We start from the raw sequence: 22,760 nt of genomic DNA, 5'->3' as shown, positions 1-22,760 counted from the left end.
TAATTTTCTCTCTTTTATCGCTTGTAATTTCTCACTTTCTGCCTCTCGTTTGAAGACGCCGCAATCCTCTAATGACTGTGATTATTTTAAACCGAGAACGACTTAGAAAAGTTCGCACAGGTGCAGTGATTATCCGCCGCTTCAGGGCTCCATAAGCAGCCGACAGCTTGAGTGCGCCTGCTTTTTCCAAAGGTAAACGCTGTGTAAATGGAAATGGAATGAGAGCGAAGCACGAACACGCCATGGGAACATGTCTAAAGTCCTCCTGTAGGGGGCGCTGCAGAGTCAACCATTTTCTTGTTAATCTGCCTCCATCCTCTTCCCAAAGTTCACAGAGACACTCTCACCCTTCAGGTTAAGTGTATGTAGATATTCCAAAGCCTTCCGTCGGTTCACCTTCAGGCTTTTCTCCCAGCAGCGGGAGCGCCACAGATTTATTTTAAGCTGTTCAGATTTTAACTGAATCTCATTTCCTCATTCAGATTCAGTCGTCCCGTCTTGACAAATTCAACTCATCGTGTTTGGATGAACAATAAAGCGGGCTGTTATTTGTGGTATTCGTTTTCTGCTTAACGTCATTTTGCAAAGATTTGTTTGTTGCGGTGAAAAGCTGTCAAACCTAAATCACTGCAGCTCATTTCCTTGGAGAGCTTGTTGTTGTTCTCAGACTGGTCAGGACCAATCAAAGTCTAGAGCAGATCACAGGCTGATGTCTGTAGTGCTTTGGAAAGTACTACATTCTCGCATTCATGCTTTTACTTTAGCAAATATAAACAAGTCTGGGCAGTAAAATGTGCTCGGGTATCAAATGTCAAATTACTCTTCGTCCTTTTCAGAGAATGTATTAATGTGTACCACAGGCTACAAAAACTCTGCAGCTTAAGTCAGTATTGTGCCTGATTTTAAACATTTTAGTGATTAACTGCAAACAATCAGTGTACAATACGAATGCTACTTGTGTCAGATCAATGCAGGGAAGCAAAATATACACTATATATTCAGTATTTCCTCTGATAGTCTCCCAAATGGAAAAACTGAAAAGTACCAGGACTGCACGTGTGTGTTATTGCTCAGAACGGCTTTAAGAGAAACGACGTGCGGAAGTGAGGATCCGCTTCTCCACACCGGGACACAAATCCATTTCCTCTAAGCCTTATATTGTTCTGATCATCTCATGTCTGGAGCAGGGAGCATATTGTGACCTGATATCACATCACCGGCTGACAGTAATGGCTGCCTGTTGCCCCAAGCAACCAGATTTGGACCACTGTCAAGGCTTTAATGCGGTCTAGTTGGTTCTCTTGTCGACCCGTTTTTTCCTGTGCAATAAAAGGAGCTTTTTCAGCCTGATCATCCAGGCAAATCAGGGAAACGATGCTTGACTGTGAAAAGAAATGGTAACGAGTCGGTGCTGCTGACGCTGCTGAACATGAACCAAAGAGAAGCCTGAGCCTTACTAAAGTGCGGGAGGCAAAGAAACGCTTCATTTGTGAACAACGAAGAGCATCGATGTACAAACCGTGTCGATCTAACGCCGAACAGCCTGAGCAGCAGCGTTCAGATCCTCAGGGCTGATGGACCAGAGTGAGCAGTTACGCCACCAGGAGCTGCAGCTGCTCACTTTGTACACACTTGAAAAGCGGCACCTGAAACTGGAATAGAAATTGGACCTTGTGCTTGTGCATGAGCGCAGAATAACAGGTACTCTGTAATGTTAAACGCTGTTCAACAGGTTCTCAATTACGGTATATTTGTCAGCCTCGCCGTGCTTCTGCAGATCACTAAGAGCTCTGATATGACAACTGGGGAGTGGAATTAGAACATAACACCATAAGATGCTGTAACACTCTCGGGTGTACTTAGGAATGTTAATGCTTGTAGTGAAATCTGAATAAAAGGCAGAGGTCTACAAAACGGATCTATATAATCTCTCTGCTGTATGATCGATCTATACAAGAAAGTATTGCAGATGTGTCATGAGTAATAATTTGAAGGATTGGAACCTGTGCAGCATACAGAGTGACTCCTGATCCAATAATCCTATAAATGAGGTTTCCATGGTTTAATTGCTTCTAAGTGTTAGATGTTGGTGAACCCGGAGCTGATACCTGATTGCCGGCTTGCCTGTCACTTCGAAAACGTTTGGCTCTGCACATCACAGAGAAAATGGCTGAAAACACGGAGAACAGGTGAACAATCTGAGACGTCAGGTTCTCTTCGCTTCTATGTCATTTCTTTCCTCTTCCTCATTTCCAAGTGCAGTCAGAAGAAATGCAAAGCGGCTTTGAAGAGAATCTGAAGAGAATATCTTTGTGATTCTCAAAGGCAGGAGACTTTTCAAATCACGCTGACACCAGAAGCTTTAGCTTTGCGTATGAAAAGTGACCTGTGAGGGGAAACTTTAATCTTTCCAATACGTTTTTGCTCCTTGAAATAGAGGAGCAGCCCAAAAAAGATTTTAATTTTCAACTGCTCACCCTCCACATCCCCAAGATTCCTTGAAATGAAACTGACAGATTTCAGTTGAACTACTCTTTCCTGAAAACATTTTGTTCCCTACATAATGTAAACGTTACAGCGTAAAACAATCTTACATTACTGCTCCTTAGCTGCTCCGGGCCTTCAAAGCTCATATACGCTCTCTGTATGCGTCACACGCTTCCCTCACATGTCACAATAAAGAAAAGCCCGGCTGCAACCTTGAATAATTCCTTCCATCAGTGAACAGAAAGCTAATGTGACATGATGGGTCGGTCACTTCAGCGGTGCATCTGTATCCTCGGGGAGCGGGAGATGTAACGGGCGGCAGGGCGCCAGCTTTTTCATATGTACATGTGAAGAGCTGCCAAAACAAAGGCGGGGAATCAAAGGATTGGTCTCCATCGCTGTCCTTCAGTATGCGCCAAACGCATTAAGCCTCTGCGGCGCCACAGTGGAAGCTTTTACACTCGCTCACATCACATCCCGTACGAGCAGGTGTTTGTTGTGACGTTCCACCGCGAACACGATCAAATGTATTGACGGATGCAATCTGTCCGTCTGTCTGTCCGTATCGGTATCACTGGTGCTGAGATCAAAGTGCGGGGTGATGGCGAGAGTGACCCTTTCATATGGACACCTGTGTGTGTGTGCCCGTGTGTGTGTGTGTGAACCCAAACAGCTGCCAGCCTGCTGTCAAATGGGATTAAGCAGAGCATCTCCTGAGAGCACATCTAGTGAATGTAGGGTCAGAAAGAGTGAGCTCTGATGAGAACTCACTCATCTCTCAGCGATGGAGAAAATGGTGTTAGACCTGCCCTGTCACTCACGATCAGATCAGTTGAAAGAGAAGGACTGGTAGGCCAGCTGTGGGAGTTTTTTAAATGGCGCCCCAGAGATGGAGAGAGGTAGAAAGTCTGTCCTATTATATATATATATAGTTTCATGGGGACATATTATGCTTTTAGTCATTTACTTCATTTTTAAAGTGCTAAAGTAGAAAGTGTGAGGCGAACATTGTCAGAGTTGTCGAACTTGAGGTTCACACTGACAGAAATCCACCCAGTAAAATGAAGCCAAAGATTTAGAACTGGAACAGGAAGCTTCTTCTTTGTTGAATCCTTGACTTCTGTAATACAGTAACGTGTGAATTCATCTGCCACTTAACGATGCTGGAGTGTTTAAAGCCATAGTACCCAACATGGTGGGTTTTTTTAACTCGGTGTGCATAGTAGTGCTGCAACTGTGTGTTCTTGGCACATTATATCATTGCAGATGTTTCAGAGTAGACGCGTAAATGGAAATCGCATCATGCAAATCTGTACAGTAGTTCTCCTATATGCTTTAGAAAACAGAGGTGATGAAAATTAGGACCAATGATGTAATTTTAAGAGAGTTGTCAGTCATTCTGGCTATCACAGGAAATCATTACATGTACCTAAATTATAGCACTCCTGAACATACAGTAGAACAGAAAGTCTCTCATTCCGAGCCCGGCTGTCACGGTCCACTGTAACACAGTAGGGTTAATGTAGGGTTACATCAAAGCATGCATTGAAATATGTGCACAAACCCAAAATCAATGTAATTAGCAGCATTTCACTAAGCACTTCATTCATCACGCTGGACTCTGAAGTCTCTCTGAGTGGCAGTTTGGGTGCAGTGATTCATTTCCCTTCTGCCTCCGAGTGGAGTTGAGACACAATGGAGACGCTGGTGTTGTTGCTTGAGCTCGGCTGATAAGTGCTGCAGCTGTCAGTTCGCTGTCATTCATAACTCCCGTCTTCATCTCAAGAATCCTTTTTTTTCCTACCTATTTCCTCCCTCCCTTCTTCCGCTTTACAGTGACATTGAAGAGCCATTTATTCAGATGGGAAATATTTCATAAGAGTAATTATCTGATAACCAGTCGTATTCTTCTCCGGACTTGTGAGACGCTGTTTTCCTTAAGGTGTCGTCTCTCTGCAGCTGACAAAGCGACTTCAAAGGAGTAGTTTGTGTGTGATAAGATGAGACAGAAACCTTGTGGGCATGGAGAGTGATACCAAGTGCAATTAAGCGGGCGTCTCCTACTCGCGGAATTAAAACACACCAATGCAACCTTGTCTGTCTGTGTGTAGACTTTCCTCTGATAACCTTAAAAAAGGGAAAGGCAGAGAGTTTGACAAGTGCTCATAATCACTGCTCCTTCTTCTACTCCTGAGAACTTTGGAGTGTTTTGACCTACATCCTGATCACTAGACTCTTGTCAAGATTGCTGTACTGAGGGTTTGATAAATATCTGAGGGATGACAGGTCGTCGCCCCAGAAAGAATAGATGATGTGTAGGCATGACGGTTGCTAGGTAGCCGTCCAGGAGAACGATTGGGTAAACAAAGAGATTTTTCCTTATTATATAAATTGGTAGCCCCTAAACCTGCCACCAAACTCCCCTGTAACCAACGGTGCCGCACCCGCCTGAGAGCAAATTTATGACTTAGTTCAGCTGCACTCTGTGAAGGCTACAACAGCTTGCCAGGGAAATGATTGTTAGTCTTGGGGAAGCCATAAATCAAAACAGGCCTCGCTTTGTCATTATCTATTAATACTCTGCCGCTTGTACTCTAGAGCTCAGGAAACATCCAGAACCTGCGCGTTCTCTCCCAAGACCGAAACATTTCCTCTGGAAGACGGAGGTAAAAGACAAGTCTTCAAAGTTTGCTTGGGTTGTGATTGATTTCTTCCCTCCGTGGTCTGCTATGTGCACTGACAGCTCTGGAGGTAGAGCGGTGCAGAGTGCCTTAATTGAGCCGAATGCTCCGAGCTTAAATGCTGCAGGCACAAAACCCACGCAATTAGCGAGGGCTAATGACGTGCAGTATTACCCATTATTTCTCCAAACAACCCTACGGGCCTTCCACATTTAGCATCATTACATCTTAATGTGTGATTAGGAAGAGGAAATATTGTAGATAATCTTAATTATCCATTTCTACATAAGTCAATGTTTAAGCAAAACAAAGCAAAATATGTATTGAGGTCATTTTTTTTAAAGAAATGTCTGAGCAAAGTTTCTGTTGCTGTAAATACTAAAAAAGTCTCTTTGTCTTTACAGAACCAAGATGGTATGCAAGTCATCCACAACAATCAGCTTGGTAAGTCTTATTTTCCACAAAAAGGCCATAAAAACAAGCAAATAACTTGCTTAAAATGTTTATTTGTATGAATATTCCTGCAATCTCTGTCCGTGCCATTTGTTCATACTGTATTTGGGTCATATTTTGGAGTCTGTTACTCGACACTTGGATCATCTTGCATCAGAGTTACTGACTGGAATCTTGGATGACATTCAAAAGTTCAAGCTGCCACGAAGTATTTTCTGTTGTAACACTCCGATGAATGGAAGGCATTACCGTTTAATGTGGTCATCAATACGAAATCTCGAAGCGAAAGATGATGACCAGTATGAAACAGTGTGAAATTAAAAAAGCAATGAGAATAGGGAAAGAGTGAAAGGGCATTTTCTTTTATGCCTGTTTTAATATTCATCTTCAGAGCTCTTTAGATGTTTCCACAGACACAGTCCCTTGTTTTCATTGATTTGATTTCATAAGCAGAGCAAATATGCCAGCTTTTCATGCTTCAGGTGGCTCATACAATCACAGGGTGTTCCATCTGCGAGCGAGGAGTTTGGAGACAGACATTCTGGACCTCTGCCTGTTCATTCAACTGGGTCATCAGAGAGGCAAAAGCGCACAAAAGCAACTTCATAATGATCTCATTTGGCACCTATTCACAGAGGGGAAATACAAACGGACGGATATCTGAAAAATGGAGCGAGCTGTCTGGCACTGCCATTGGAATTCTCTTTGTCACAGCAGAAAAGCTCCGATAGCCCGCTGTGAGAATTGTTAGTGGGCAGAAATTCAAAGATGAATAAATGAAAGCGGCACACCGGCACAGGTCCTTCCATTGTTTTAACAGTACAGGGAACATGAAATGAAATGAAATAAAAACCGGGGTTGTTTATGCTGAAGGAAGTGGTGACCTTTGAGGAGCAGTGGAGATAATCACATTGTCTGCAGCTTAAACAATGTTTCTTTTGAAGAGGATAGGTGACACGTCTAACCAGGGCAAAAATCTACATGGAAACTGAAAGGTTCATAGAAATATAGCATGATAAATGTGCACAGCAGGCATGTAACATCATCTTATTAGACGCAAACATCAATTCAATCAATCAATCGCAACAAAAGTCAATAACAAAATACATTTCAGTTTGCATATGTTGAATGCTGCAGCCTCTTTTGATCCGTTCTCAAATTAATTTCATTAATCACTTCAGATAAAACTCTATATTACAGCAACACTTCTGCTGCATCACAGGGGGCAGCGCAGGAATACAAATCATCCAAAGCTGTTGGCTGTCTCACCCTTGGGGTTTAGATAAAATGTTGATTTATATGCAAGGTGTCAGCATAGATGAGTCAGTAAGTCAGTAAGGAATAATAATGAATGTAAAGTGCTACATCAATTACTCTAACCTTTTAAGTCTGGATGATAAAGCATTTCCAACCATGTTCAGAGTTCTAACTCACCGGTCTAGTTGTTGGACAAGAAGGCCAAGATTAAGGACGCAAAAGTTTATGAACTGTGGAAAATCTGCAACATCATAATTCTATACCTGAGCCATTATTGTGTGGTATAACCTTATCAGTAGAACCATGGTGCCTGCTTGAATATATTGAATATCTGGCAGGAGTAGATCAAGATAACTGATCTTCCTGTTTGGTCTGGACTCCCACCAAATCTATTCCACCAACACCAATTCTCATTTCTTCTCAATCTTTCTATCTCTTCCCACCACCTGATCAATCAGTGTGTGTTCAAGCCGTTCAATAGGTGGGAGGCGCGAATGATTGATCAAGTGAACACACTCGACTTGGCCGATCAGCTGTGAGTGGAGCAGGAAAAGATGGACACTATGCGGTGCAGTGGCACTTAAAGCACAAACAGATGTGGCTAAAAATGTTGGCACCCCTAAAGAAAGCGGCCAACATTCTTTATTCCATATTTAATAGAACTGACACTTTACTTTTGGATTTCAGTTTAACTTATTATCTTAAATAATAAACGACGAACATAGCTTGGACAAAATTATTGATACCCGTTGAAATGATAATAACTGAGCAGATGGTGGAGATATTTCAAGCACACTATTTACATAATTCTTGATAATAATGATCATAAATAATAATAATTAATCATTTAGTGTAAATTCCACTTAGCTGTGCATGTAATCAGTATCTAGTGATACAAATCTAAATCATTTTATCACTTATTTCCCATTTCTGGAGAGCAGTTGTTTCAGAGGTATAGAGATTTGATACAGGTTTATTTCTTATTGTACCGCCTCAGTAAGATATTACAGTTGGCTGCCTCTGGATTAACTCTGAGACAAATTCTATCAAGATTTCATATTAGAACTGCTGCCCCAAGGGTTTTACACTGAGACCAAGTGAGACCTGGAAATGAAATCACATATCTGTACTGTATTAACTGCATTAGAAGTCACAATATTCCACTCCTGGAATTGTGCAGACTCTTGTTGTATGTATTGACCCGCTACTGATTTTCAGAACATGAATTAAATGTAGTAGTAGTAATTATTTTTTGGGGGGGAAATCAGATCATTAAACCATAAACCAGAGATGATCTGTGGCTCAGAGATGATTCAGATCTGGACACGGTTGCAATTCTTATAAACACGCTTGTAGTGAGGCTGTTTGTTCACTGCTGTCTGCACAATCAGGACTTGGTTTTCTACCTGCACCTGCACTTCTCAGCTCTGGTAAATGTGCCCGATACAGGTGCGCTAAGGTCACGTGGTGAATTCCATTAATTTTATTAGCACCGAACGCAGGGGAGACAGATGAATGAGAAGGGCAAGAGTCTCACTGAATAAAAGAAGAACAGTGGGGATGAGGGTCTGCAATCTGTGAATGTGCACTCCCCCTCTCTTTCTTTTCCCTCTCTCTCTCTCTCTCTCTGTCTCTCTCTCTCTCGTCCCCCCTCTGCCCCCCCCTCTCTCCCTGTGGTTTCTCCTAGTTTGCTTGTGACCACTGCCAGCGTGTCTTAGAGCAAAAATAGAAACTGCACAATAGAAAAGAAGCACTTTGATCTTTTTTGAAGGAATGAAGCCCAAACAAGGTTCATCAATGTATCCGACAAAGAAAGGAAAGGAACATTCGATCAAACAAAAGAATTGGCGCCATGATGAAGGATAGACTAAACTAATAGCAATTTTAAACAGTGGTGTGGATGTGATTGTTCCTTTTAAACATACACCTTGCGTAGTTTGAAGTTGTAGAGCAAAGCTGAACCCCAAAAAGCAAACGCTATCTCCTCAGAACATTCTGGAATTTAAATCAGATTATCACCATAATAATAATTAGGCTCAGGAAAAGCAGGGCTGCTATCCCCTCTGCTGCAATACTTTATTCATGTCGTGGCTCGCAGCCAAATACTTCAGGCGCCGAATCTCCAGGAAAGTACTATGTTCACAAGATGTTGACTGAACTCTTCCCACTTAACGACCACCATTCCCTGTGTGTTGAACCCCTTTATTCTTCTGTTTTCCGTCTCCTTCCCTCTCACACGTGTGCCGAGAGTGCTTGGCCGCCTGCCGATTCCAAAAGTGCGCGGTCTCATCGTTTACCGCCGCATGCATGAGATGACTTTATTTTTCTAAATGAAAACAACCCCCACGCGCCAGAAATGAATTGAAACAGTAAATTGCCCCGACTGAAAACATTCTGCTTCTCCGTAATCATGAAAAGCAAATTTGTTTTTGATTGATCGTGTCACCCATCTTTCAAATACAAAGTCTGGAATTGAATCGCGTAGCCGTAAGCCAAACTTGGAACGAGTTAACATTTAATTGCCAGAAGGTGCTGAATTATTGATTGTAAGTGAGGTTTAAGGCCGAGTTCAGCGCTCATTGGTCTTGAGCAGAGTTGTCTGTCGAGTCGTGAACTCCAGAGAACCTTTATTGAGTGCGATCATCACCGCTTGCAGACCCGTTTTTCCTGCTTTAGATGTTCCATCTCCTGTGTACATTTGATTTGTATGTGTGTGCTTTTGCTTTACTGCTCGGAGAGAATTGCAATGAGCTAATTTTTACCAAGAGACTGGCTTTTCTCAGTGGCGGCGCTCCCTCGTGCATTTGTCCTCTTCCTCTCCCTCCCTCTCTCACTCTCTCCGTGTGTCTCTCCATCGCTCGAGGTTTGCAAACTCATTTTGCTTCCCTCTCTCTCTCCTGCTCCTCCTGTCTACTATATTGCTCTGCTCTTTTACTGAGCTGTATTTGTGATATTTGTATTTTCAGCACTATTCTTAAAGTCAAATACGTCGTGCTCTCTATTGATCCTCTCCTTTCACTTGCTGCGTGATGCAAAAAGCCGGGTGCCAGGCTGGATGATTGTCCGTAAAACAAAATGATTTATATATTGCTAAGTCAAACCCTCCGCAGACCACATTTTGGTTATATTGAATTCTGGGCTTCCATATTGAATATAGCTGCATATCCGTGGATTGGCTATTAAATTCTGATGCTTTCTAGTGCGACGGTCATGGTTAGTTTGGTCTGGAAACTGCAGGCCAATTCTCGGTGGAGCTCTCCGTCTCTGGAATGCATAGTTTAGGTGCAAGGAAGGAGGAGGTAGAGGAGAGGATTTTTATTTTTTCCTTCAGGAGGAAGATGATTCTAGGCCATCTTGTCCCAGGCAGTCCAATGATGTGAGTCATTGGAGTGTAGCAGGTTTTACACCAGCACAATCAGTTGCTGGATGGGGAGTCGGGCCGGCTGCCTATGGAAATGAGCTATTGACATTCTGTGTCATCGCTGAGTGTGTGCTGGCAATAAGGAGCTCTGGATCAGTCCTGACAGTTTCATTGTTACCACAACAGCCTAATGGCCCGCTCACACAGTCGCATCCCTTCAGACTTTCGGAGTTTTGTCATTGAAATTGCGCTATTGATCAACCTTTCATACTGTGCCACTTACAATTCTCCAATTGATTTAGAATGCTGCTCTCCTAGAGTTTGTAACACATTCATTGTTTGTGTAGGCACCGTTGGTTACACAGGCATGGAATGTGTTTGCTTAGCTGTGGGGATGGGGACACTCCGGGCGAAAATGAAACATTCCTGTGACGGTCCTGGTGACTTCACACACACACACACACCTGCTCCCTGATACTGATGGAGATGACACAGCTGCAGGAAAGCCTAGAGGTCAGTGTGATCTCAGCTCCTCTGCCACTTGGCATCGCCCACTGTCCTGCTCTAAGGAAGTGTCACTATTGATTTGTGTCAATGAGGGGATAACGCTGCAGGGCCCGGCCATACAAGAACCCCCAAACTACATTCATGTCCAAACAACATTCCTGGGCACGCACCTAAAAATACGACTGGTTTGTGTGCAGACGTAGACGCACACAGACTGAGGCCGACTCCATTCTTTGAGAAACGAATCAGATCAGAGCAAAAGACAGAAACCTCCCGAGTCACATTTCATCCAATATATTTCAAGGCTGATCCATTCGTTTTATCTATAGAGTGGCCTCTGCGGAATACTGAACAAGTGAGGGGCGATAAACGGACACTAGGCCCATACATTCTAGTTTCGGTGGCCTGGCAAAATAAATCATCCATTCCAAGGTGACCGGCAGCCGAGCTCGAGACTTTTTTTTTTTTCATTCAAATGATCATATTGTCAGAAAATACAATCTCCCTGAATGACTGGGAGCTGTGCTCTGCAGCATCTCTGGAACCAAAGGTTGTTCCAGCTCTCTGCCCTGTAATTAGATAATTGATCGCACACGTTCACCCCAAATTACTGCTGAGCACCTACTATTAGTTGTGATAGCACTACTGCACACACACTGTGCACACTACCAACCAGCCACAGACATCTTAGCAACGACCTAGCAACACCCCAGCAACTACACATAACACCTCAGTAACCTTGTAACTCCCTAGTAGCCACTACAGTTCTGCCTGGTTACAGTTGACAAATTCATTCATGAGTTCCTTTGTAGATTGAGTCACGCCCACTCAACTTTAACAGCCAATTACATCAAAATGTGGCGCAATATGACGATAAAACTTGGGTCCGGTAGGTCCAGACATTCTTTAGGTGAAATTATCTGAGGGTTATTTCTTCCCTGGATCATTTCAATTGTTCCTCAGTAGCTCAGTGGGTAGAGCTTCCACTTGGGAACTGGAGGGTGGCCGGTTCAAGTCCCTGCCGAGGTGCCCCTGAGCAAGGTGCCGAACCCTCAATTGCTCCCCCCTCTGCGTAATTTAAGTCGCTTTGGATAAAAGCATCTGCCAAATGAACGTAATGTAATGTTCCTACAAGTTTCATTGAAATCCATCAAGATCCTGCCAACAGATAAACAAGTAAAGAGACTGAATCATCTAGCTCTTCATAACAACCACCTCCCAGTGCATTGGCTTCCACTTCCAATACCTTAGCAACCACCTAGACTAGCAACGAAAGGACAATTTTCCATTGAGGGCATCATTCTTCTGAGTGGAGGCCCATGTCTGGTTAATCTGATTTAACTCCCAAAAATAACTTTGCTGCATCTTTGAACCCCTGAGGTGACGTTTCAAAGCTTTGTCCAATAATTAAATAGACGTATCGATCGCGCGCATGCGGCCTGGGAAGGTCTGTGTGACGACCGGAGAGGAGAGTCCGTAAAGGTGTGTGTGTGTGTCACCTGAGAGAAGGACAATGAAATGACAGAGATGAAAGAGGGCGAATGTAACAGGATTTTTGCCTTTCTCTGCGGTTCCCGCCGTTTGATGATTAATCGAAACCCATTAGTGCGGAACGGAGGCTAGTGAATTCACTCTTAATTAGTTTCTTTTTTTACCCTCACACTCTCCTTTGGTCTGACACAGGGCTCGCATTATCTGCACAATGAGGGATTGGCAAACTGCTTATCTGATTCTTCGCCCGCTCGTCTCATGCAGCTGGTGTTATTGCTCTACTTTGCAACATCAACAGGGTGCAGCTACACCTGGGGCTTCAAAATGCTCCGCTTTATGTGAGGAGAAGTACACACACAGGCACACACACACACACACACACACACGCACACAGTCGCACACCGTCGTTCATTTAGCAAACTCAGCAGAAGGACATTTAGAGGTGGAGTGGGGCTATTCTGTCTAAGCTCGGCTCTACGATGAGGTTAGATCTGTTGAGAGATGAACATGCCGGGCTTTAGTAAGTAATTCCGCCCCCCCTGCCCCCCCTCCCTCCTCCTCTTCCTCCTCCTTCTCAGGGTTTTGACGATCAATGGGATCTTTGTTATGAGTGGAGCAAAGGGGCGAGACACACCTACCAACACTTAATTAAAGAGCTGACACTGTAATGTACCCTGACATGGTGTCTAACCCCGACCCGGGTGTTAATATCAGAACCTGTACAAGAAGAGTAATGGAAGAGGAGGCGATCCATCTAATCCTGCCATTGTCAGCACTCCCCCCTTCCTCTTTCCCCCTTGTATTGCTTTTGCACAACTACTCTAAAGGGAAGATTATGGACCTGTCAGCAGCGGTTGTTACTTATCTATGTTTGGAAACACCCCAAAATCCTCTGAGTCAGCAAATTTTGCCAGGCGCCGTTGGGAAACTCTATGTGGCAATCGTAATTTACAAGGCACAGTATATCCTTTTATGGCCTTTCCCCCCCCTGTACCGGTCCTTAAGTAGGTAATTAAAACGTCTTGATAAAGTGAGGATTGTTTGGCGCCGAGCCCCTTATGTTTGTTTGAGGCCAGATTAATTGGAGAGGCTGCGTTAAAAAGCCCGAACGTCTCCGTCCTGTGGAGCCTCTCACTCGCCTGTCATAGCAGCAAGACTGACATCTCATCCAATTTCCCCCTCGCCTCACACCTGGATATTGGGTGCCGCGTCTGGGCTCTAAATCCCAGGCTTGAAAAAGCTTTTTGTTGTCACAGTCACTCATTCTGACATGAAGGTCGGCGTGCAGGATTTAAGACTTGTCGAATGTAATTGTGCAGAGCAAGAGACAAAAAGAAGGATATTTTTATTTACTCCCCTCTGCTCCTTTGGTGTAGTTTTGATTGTATTGCCTGTGAGAGCCACAGGGTTTTTGTGGGCTTGTTTGTGCAGCCAATGTCATTCTTCACTGAGCTCTGTCACTATTACTGCCCTGTAAATGGATTTCACATGAAGCTAGATTCTTGCAGCTAGCAGCACCTCAAAGACGGCTCTTAAACTTTTGGCCAACATGGATTCAGCAGTTAAATGAACCTTATGGAGCTCGCCGCATCCTTAACCTTGGTCTTAGCAGTAAGGATGCTCAGTAATATTGACAATGCAGCTCTGTGTCTGAGCCAAGAGTGGACAGCTGGGCCGTGTCAACCTTTTGGGCGGTAGAACACCTCGCAGAAAGACTCATCTGACTGCTAATCTTTTATTAAGTAACACAGTCTGGGCTGTGACATTTACATACTCCCCACGAGCCAATTAAGCTCTTGATGTGGTGGTTATTATCACCAAGCCAATAAAAGAGATTAGCTGAAGAAATCTGTTAGTGCTGCCCTTCATTGCAGAAGTCACCTCAGTTATACAGAGCGTGTCTCTTATCTTGTCTCGCTCGCAGAGGGTCATCGATTGCCACGATCCCTTTTCACAGAATGTGAGCAGTCTCAGATCTCCTGTCCTTTGTGTTTGTCCAGACCTGCGGGAGATAGTGTTCATCATCCAGAGTCAGAGCAACTCCTTCCATGTGAGGCAAGCGGAGAGACGCAGAGACGATTTATTCAAGCAGGCACAAAGTCTCACAGAGGTAAGATTCCCGTGACCTTTTACTTTACACACAAACCAAGCACACACACACACACACACACACAACACAAGCACACACACATATAGGCTTTCTAGTGAAGCTGTGGAAGCATCTTCATCAGATTCTGAGCAAAAGCAGCAAAACAAACCAAACATCAGGTGCCAGTTGGTGAAAAATAGCCTATTCCTTTTCATTACTTCCATTGGAAATCAATATGGGAGGATGTACGCAACTCTTCCTCCTGGACACAAAGACATCATTTGTAACAATACCATTCACCTCTATCACTTAAATATGCAGTCGGGTGAGTAGTTATTCATGTTTTCTATTAAACCACTGAAATAGACATTCTTAGCTCCCTGCAATAGCAAATTTGTTTACACTTCCATGTTTTTGTCACCCATGAATATATTCTGACATTTGGTGGTGAAGGGATTTGTTGTGCTTCTCCACTCACATCAGCCGTCCATTGGTTTCTCTCCAGGCTATTTCCAGATAAACGTTTAATAAAAGTGGTTATCATCAAATGACCAGGAGCAGCCTGGATAAATGTGTTTTCATGAATATTTTAATGCTTTTAATTGAAGTATTCCAGCTTTAAAATAACTGTTGAAAAGCTAAAAAAAATTATTTCATCAAGTCTCCTCAGCACCATATGTAATGTAGCATGATGCAGCCGTAACTTCCATTTGGTTGCACAATGAATTTAAATGAACAAAACAAAGACTGGCTGTGAGCTCAGGTTTGTGTTCAGTGTGTGTGTGTGGTTTATGGATTTGGAACACTAAAGGTATAAGAGGACACTGATGCAACAAACAGATCCCAGTCGTTTGGTTAGAATGATTCCAGATCTTTGTCTTGGACATTGATCAGATCTAAAGTAGCCCCACCGTGTTGTGCTTTGCATTCCTGATCTCGTTTCGCTTATTTATTATCAGCTGCATGCAGTCTTTAAAGAGCCGTTGATGAATTCTAATCGCAAACTTTTCAAAGAGGCTGCAGCAGAGGCTTGACAGCTTTTCACAGAAATATATAAGAGCCCACGACTTATAACTCACTCCTGAAAATACCTTCAGCTGCAGACTGTAGGTTCTGGATTCCCAGCAGAGTTGAAATGCTTTAAAACACCAAACCCAAGAACTCAGATTTGATTACCAATGTCAAGTCTGTCAGCTGTCTGAGCTATTTACTGCCGCCTGCTCCCCGCGCCTCCTAAATTACACCCACATCACACTCACACACCGCCACCGCCACCGCCGCCGCCCTCCAACCCAGGGAACCGGACCCAAACCGTGGTGCCAGAACTGATGGCTTCATTCAGTAGCTGTTAATTATATCTGAGACAGTAGATGTGGAGCTACTGGGAGCTTTACGCAAAGCCCCCTCGGTTTGAAGTTAAATCAGCAGAGACAGTTGAAAGCGGCTGAAATGTGGTCAGATTTGAATTTAGTGCTATTTTAGACTCTGATAAGCTGCAGTGTGAGGGAGGTCAGCAAAGAGGAATCCAACCCACTGGGATGGAAAACATGCACACGCAAAGATCGCAGACAAAAGTACTCTCTCTAAACTTTCGAAAGTTTAGAAAAAGGTCTAATTGTCTTAATAATTCAAATGAAGCACTACCAACTCCTAATCTGCTTTAATTCCTCTGTTTTCCAGGCATATTCTACACTCTCCCACACAATAACAATGCTTGTAATTGTGATTTAATGCTTAAGCTATACTATTTAACTGTACTGCTCCATACACTTTGCTTGTGTTATCTTTGCAATTTATTCCGCATGACTAAAGCCATTCAACACCGACCCGACGTAAAGGAAAGGTTCTAATAGGAAACGCTGCTCTGTTGCAGATTTAACCTTTACAGGCTCGCCTTATTGGCTTTTTGAAAATAGAAAATGGGCTTTTTTGGTTGGTTTTACGTGACGGCTGTGACAGGTGGCTGTTCTATCTGCAGTTTCCCCTCCATCCTGATTAAAATCATACAGTAGCTTTCTGTCCCTCACCGTCACAAACAGGTCTCAGTGACCCCATTATCTCCCAAGTCACAGGCAATCAGCTTCCTATTCTTTGGCGTCGTGCTCACGGGAGGACGAGCTCTTATCTCTTGATTAGGAGGCTGCATCGGCATAAAAGAATCCATGGATTTTTGGGGTGTGAAAGTTCTGTTTTTCCCACCTTTGAATGGGTTAATTCTTGTTATTCTTTGCAGCAGAGGTGGTGTGAATGACAAATACACAGCGCTTTAATAAAACATGCCTGGTGTCATTGTTGGCATCAAAATAAAGCTTATATTGTGAGTGCTAACACACACACAGGCACACACAGGCACACACACACACACACACACACAGGCTGCTGTTAAACAGAATGGCTCGGAGGTGAATGCCCCCCCGCCTCACCTCCTGCATGATGAGTGGACCATGCAGTAATGAGCCACCGGGTCTGAAGCTCTGTTGCTGTGTTTGCCTCGCAGCGGGAAACATCCACGATCCACACACACGCACACACACACACACACACACACACACACACACACACACACAAACACACAAACACACACTTCCTCCATTCCTCTTGCTCAGTACAGAAGCAGATTCTTCTTAGTTACTGTGCACGCTGTACTTTTCCCCCTCTGTTGTCTCAGAGTGCAGATGTATGCAGCCTGGGCTCCCTGGCATGTGAGGGGGGTTTTAAATACCTCACCAAAGGGACGAGGACACGGTCGGCTCCTGAACTGGCTCATTATCTGTGGCTTGGATCAGATCTTTGCCTTTGACCTTGATGAATCATAGTGGACTACACTTTTTGATTTAAAGAGACATGCAGTATTATGGGTTTTGTCATTTCCCCTTTGTTTTCACAGTTTAACACAGGAGGAAGATTCACATCCGCAGTAATGCATCCAGTTAATCAACGTCACACACCTTTAGATACACACATGCAGATAAGCACGGGAGGCAGCTGTTCAATCGGAGCAGAGCGAAGAGGCAGTATCACAAGCAGTCTGTTTTCATTACAGGTGCACAGCAGTGCTGCAGCAGAAGTGTGTTGCTTTGCAAAAAATCTCTCTTTGCATTTTTAAAGAATGATTAAGTTTCTAAAATGTATAAGATGAAACACTTCTGGAAGGTGGCTTCATCTTTCACCAGCCTGTGTTGTTGAAACATTTCCGTCAGTCGCAGAAACAATCTTTCAATACGCGACATCCATTAAACACGGGCGCCACATCACAGCAGATTGTTTGTTCTCAGCTTTGTCTCTATTGTGTCCCGAACAAACAAATCTTCTCTGGTCTGTCTGCTCTCTTGTAGGCTCCACCTGTCGTGCTGCTTCTTCACAGTTTATCAGATAATGAGGGAGGCTGGAGCATCCTTCCTCTGCTGCCTCAGTGAGTATAACTGAGCGCTCTGCTTAGTTAATTAAGCCAAAGAGTTTTTGTGTAAGTTTCTGATGCATTTGTGTTTCCTCCTTGTTCACATGAGGATGAATCCCCTCTCTTGTGTGTCTCTCTCACTGTCAACTGTCACGAAAAGCTTATTAATGTTGAGTGCAGTCACGCAGTGGCCTAAGCAAACCCCATAATGACTTTAGATGAGCTGCATGATTGGGCCTTCTTACTAACCAAATGTGTTGCGTGTTAGAATGAGGTGAGTATGTTTCCCTCTTTGATTAAGGATTTGGCCCCAGAACATCAAAGACAGCCCCCATATCATTATGGAGTCATGTTCCCTGGAAGGAGTGTGTATGTGTGTGTGTGTGTGTGTGTGTGTGTGTGTGAGCCTGTATCTGGGGAGTCCCCCATGGGGCGTCCTTCATCAGAGTGGGTCAGGAGCTGCAGTTATGTGGTTATTGAGGTTGGAAATGTAGATTTCTGTCTCTGCACGAGTTCCCCTCTACTTGTTATTTCCCTACTATTGTGACTTTGAGCAGGATGCAGCCGTTTGGGGAATTTATTAACTCCTTGTCTCCATGTCTCCACAGTTTATCTTCCTCCTTTGGCAAAAATTCCTCCTGGATCGTGTTTCTGGAGGAGGAGACGAATGTAGAAATGACTAAACTTCTCCGGGTCCTTGCGCGGTTTGATCGGCATAAAGTGAGTACACAACCCAATGCTCAGAGGAGACCAAAGCTTTCTGTGAGTGTGTGAGTGTGTGTGTGTGTGTGTGTGTGTGTGTGTGTGTGTGTGTGTGTATGACTGCAGCTCAGTTGATCATTGGTTCAATTAGAGAGATATCAGGTTGTGCTGGAGAGCTCAGCGGAGCTGCTGAGCTGTGCTGAGCTCGCAGTGAAACATGTCAGGCGGCTCACTGCAGTCGCTGCTGGAGAACTAATTTAAACTCTCTTCCCTCTCATGAAATGATGATGTGCATGTGTGTGTGTGTGTGTGTGTGTGTGTGTGTGTGTCTTGATAAGTAGGCACCATCTGAAAATTGGGTATAATTAAACAATGGCGGTTGTGCTGAAAAACTCCAACTCAAATGTTTTCTGTGTTCCTTGTCTTCCATTCCATCCTATTCTCCCAATTATTTTGATCGTCTGTGTGTGTTGACACAGTTAAGATCCGGAATAATCTGCTTGAGTAAATGAGGGTTTAGATTGTGAGTCAGAGGTAAACAAAGAGCTGCAACCGATGCACTTAAAGCGGACACACTGTGTGTAGAAGCTGTTGTGCTTTAAAGCAGAGAAGAGCGATTAGATCAGCAGCATCATTTATCTGGACAAGTGGAGGAGTGTCCCGCTTCAGGCCCTGGTAAATGGATTGGCGAGGAAATTCTAATTTGTGTGTGTCTGTGTGTGTGTGTAGGTGGTATTTGTATTGTTAGGTGCAATGTCCACTTTAGATCCAAATATGAACTCGGCCCAGAGCTGATCTGAGCCTGCAGCAGGATTAATATAAACCAGTGTATGATCGTGTTGGGGCGGTTTGGAGTCTGCAGCCTGTTTTTAAGATCAGGACAAAGATGGGATTCATCACCGGGAGGCTCTGCGTGACCGTCCTGTAAAGAGGAAAGGACGGTGGACACCATACGTCTTCCTCTTTGATTCATAGAGCCTGAAGCCAAGAAAGTTCTGGTCTCATCTGCGTCACAGCTCGAGTGTTTCCATCCCCGACGCCGCCATGAAGAAAATCACATTTCTGTCCTCCGTTGCAATGTTTTAATGGCGAGAAGCTTCTTCTCCCTGAAAGAAAACAATCCCACTCTGGGTGCATGACAGCACATTAGACATGCAGGCTTTGATAGATGAGCTGATGGGTTTTACTGGCAGACACAACTCCTCAACATAATAGAAATGTTTTGTCTTTGGCTGAAAACAGATTCCGTGGCATCTCTGACAACCTTCGACTGACACTTTCTTCGCAAATCTCATTATTTCCCCATCCGGTTGCTTTTTAAAGTAAAATCCAACTAACCAAAAAGAAATTTAGCTATTTTTCTGGCACATACAGTTTGGAAAACAAATGTGTCAGAATGGAACTCACAGAAAAGCTCCATAGAAACTCTGCGCTGTAACATCTTAACATGTGTTCCCTTCTCAGGAGTGGTTCCTGGGTAAACCCCTCCAAGACGAGGAGTCCACCATCATCCACCACTACGCCTTTGCCGAGAATCCCTCCATCTTTAAGTACCCGGACTTTGCTGCAGCTTGGGCCCTGAGCACTCCCCTGGTGGCCCGGTGAGTTCATGCAGCACCTGCCGGGGGTTGATGACCACATTACGGTTTACCGCCTGCTCCGGCTTCCCCACTGAAAAGCTTCTGATTTGTTCCTCGCAGGCTGGCGAACAAAGTGAGGAACGAGCCACTCAAATCCGACTTTACCATCGACCTGAAACACGAGGTAAGATAACGTGCGGTTTGTCCGGTTTGTATAGGAAGTCGTGATGAGGTTTCCTGCTCCTGCACCCTCTCTCTTTCAATCCCTTTCTCTATTCTCACACTCTCTCACACCAGCCTATTATAATTTATGTGCACATCTAGAGGGAGCCTTGAAATCCATCTCACCTTCACACGAAATCTCATTTCTTTCCATAATTGTTTTGGTGAGGCATTCAGGTTCTTATTCCCAACTCCTGAAAATTCAGTCGGGGACGCGTCGAGGGGTTTTTGTTGAGTAAACACACACACACACACATACATATATAGAAAGCTCGGCCTGGAAACGGTGGATCAAGTGTAGTTCAGGTTCAAACAGAACCTTGAGATCCCGCTTAATACTGCACGTTCTATTCTTTACATGCAAAAAATGAAATACAACCTGAAGAGGAAAACTCAGATCAACATCTTCTGAGTCAATACAGCTCCAGGCGGTAAATATGCTAAATATCAGAGTGTTCTCTTTCTGCACTTTGGGGTTGTTTAACACGATCAATATTCACAGCAGTGATCACACACACTCCGTCACGCAATCTCTCCCTTTCTTACTCTCTCTCATCTTCTCTCTCTCTCTTCCTCTCCCTCTCTGACATAAAGAATCCCTCACAGAGTTTGTTTGCACATGAAGCACGAAACATTCCACACACAGGAATTTCTCAGTTGTAATAAAAGTGAAGAGTGGAAGGTGTGTGTCTGTGTGTAAAGTTGACGCAGCGTCGTTGTTTGTCAGCACAGGTGGCGCTGTATATCTGGGAGAACGGGAAAGGTCCACATCTCACCGCCGTCCCCGAGCTCTGCACCGAGCCGGAGGATTCTGCCCGAGCGCAGCACTGCGTCACCACCGTCAGCACAGAGCCTCCGCTGTGTGTGAGTGTCTCTCCTCAGTGTGTCCTCTCTCATCACACACACACACACACATATTGGTCCTGACATCAGTGCCAGCGTTGTAAAGCCATTAGTCATTTATAAAGCATTTAATCCAACGTCTCTTCCTTAATGGGAGCAGACAGAAGTTTACTTGCCTGTTTTGATAAATTTCATTTGGTCCAGCGCCAAGACAGAAGTCATTGTTTTGTGTCGTGACGGCTTCCAGTGTTTGACAATTCAATTCCCGAACTGTCCCGGTGAAGCGGTGGAAACTTCCTGTCAAACATCATGGCAGCCATCATTCTGGATTGACAGCTGCAGTGTCCGGTAGTTTATTTGTTTATTTCAGGAGGGAAAGTGCAATAGAAACACATTTTTTAGCAAGTAAAACTTAAGCATAAGGGTGAGTGGGCGTGGCCAGATGAGTGGGCGTGTCACCGGGTGGGCGTGGCTCCGGCTGCTGCGTTATATTCATATATTTCCGAAGGCGGGATGAAGATGAGGAAGGTGCCAGAACAGCAGCAATTCAAAGCTTTCAAACTCTGACTTTTCTCTCTTTTTTTTGTAATCTGTCCCTTTCTGTCAGAACTTGACAGGGTGACAAACGCAAAACCATCTATCACTTTTGACAGAAAAACGATTTTTGGCCAAGATCCCTCAGACGTGCTTATTAAAGACTTGGAGGAAGTGCAGTACTGAGGTATATGCGTGACAGCACAAAGTAAATTATTAACGATGACAGCCACAGTAAATGAAGATCGATGTCTACTCCACAGAGTCAGTGATTAAATGTTTATTAAAATGTATTTTAATATTCAAATTGAATTGGGTAGAATAAGGGGTTAAACTGCTCTAAACAGCCCAGCAAAACAAAATCAACATTCTAGAATTTCTTTCCATAAATCTTTCATTCATTTCAGAACCTGGAATCACTCGGAGAGATTTATTTACATTTTCCGATTTTTTTCCCCGGCAAACATTTGGTTGAATCAGAATTTCCTCCCTCAAAGAAACTTTTTCTGAAAACAAATAAGCAATCAAATATTTCTGAACCCAAAAGTGTTTTTGTTTCTTGTAATGATCCTTTGAGTGTATTTTTAAATTTACAAGAATGAACCTGAATAACAACCTGAAGCTGACGCACTGATGCAGCTCTATTTGTAATTGTTTGGGGTTGTTTTAAAAACTGTTTTGTTTTGTTTTTAACCGCATGAGAATCACAAATCTGCATCCAATTAACCAGGATGATACGGGACAATGTTTTGATCAGCCGGTGGAGAACCATCAAGGTTAGGAGTTTAATAAGCATGCAGGGAGAAACCTCCGTCCGCGCAAAGCAACCGTTGCCGAGCGGAGCCGAGGCGCCAACAGAACCAGCACGTTCCTCCTGAGGCACAATCAAGGCGACCAACAAGCTCAAGCTCTTCTTTAGTTGGTAGTAAAAACAGAAGCAAAGGGACGAGATCAAATGAAGCGTGAGGCTCCGTCGTGCCAAAGCAGCCTTGTACTTCAGCCTCCTGGACTTCACACACACGCCCCTGACACACACACGTGATATTAAGATGTGGTGGTTACTAAATATGCCGCCTGTCTGTCTGTCTGTCTGTCTGTCTGTCTGTCTGTCTGTCTGTCTGTCAGGCGGCCCTGTTGATTAATGCCAGCGCGGCCA

At 44.0% G+C, this 22,760-nt stretch overlaps 1 protein-coding gene across 2 annotated transcripts in view; it reads left to right on the top strand.

The window, feature by feature from the left end:
• b3glcta (beta 3-glucosyltransferase a) overlaps positions 1-22,760 on the top strand; it is a 49,735-nt gene that overhangs the window by 12,199 nt on the left and 14,776 nt on the right. For both annotated transcript variants that reach the window (XM_076145904.1, XM_076145905.1), the window contains 7 exons: positions 5,573-5,612; positions 14,238-14,347; positions 17,662-17,738; positions 18,332-18,443; positions 19,890-20,026; positions 20,126-20,189; positions 20,960-21,091. In XM_076145904.1, the coding sequence (XP_076002019.1) occupies positions 5,573-5,612; positions 14,238-14,347; positions 17,662-17,738; positions 18,332-18,443; positions 19,890-20,026; positions 20,126-20,189; positions 20,960-21,091 (672 nt within the window). The remainder of the gene's footprint in view (positions 1-5,572; positions 5,613-14,237; positions 14,348-17,661; positions 17,739-18,331; positions 18,444-19,889; positions 20,027-20,125; positions 20,190-20,959; positions 21,092-22,760) is intronic.

Source organism: Genypterus blacodes, unplaced genomic scaffold, assembly GCF_046128005.1.
Source record: "Genypterus blacodes isolate CSIRO-AG114 ecotype Tasmania unplaced genomic scaffold, CSIRO-AGI_Gbla_v1 ptg000032l_1, whole genome shotgun sequence".
In the NCBI taxonomy this organism is placed as follows: Eukaryota; Metazoa; Chordata; class Actinopteri; order Ophidiiformes; family Ophidiidae; genus Genypterus; species Genypterus blacodes.
Note: the sequence above shows the minus strand (reverse complement) of the source record. Positions and strands in the feature narration are given on the sequence as shown.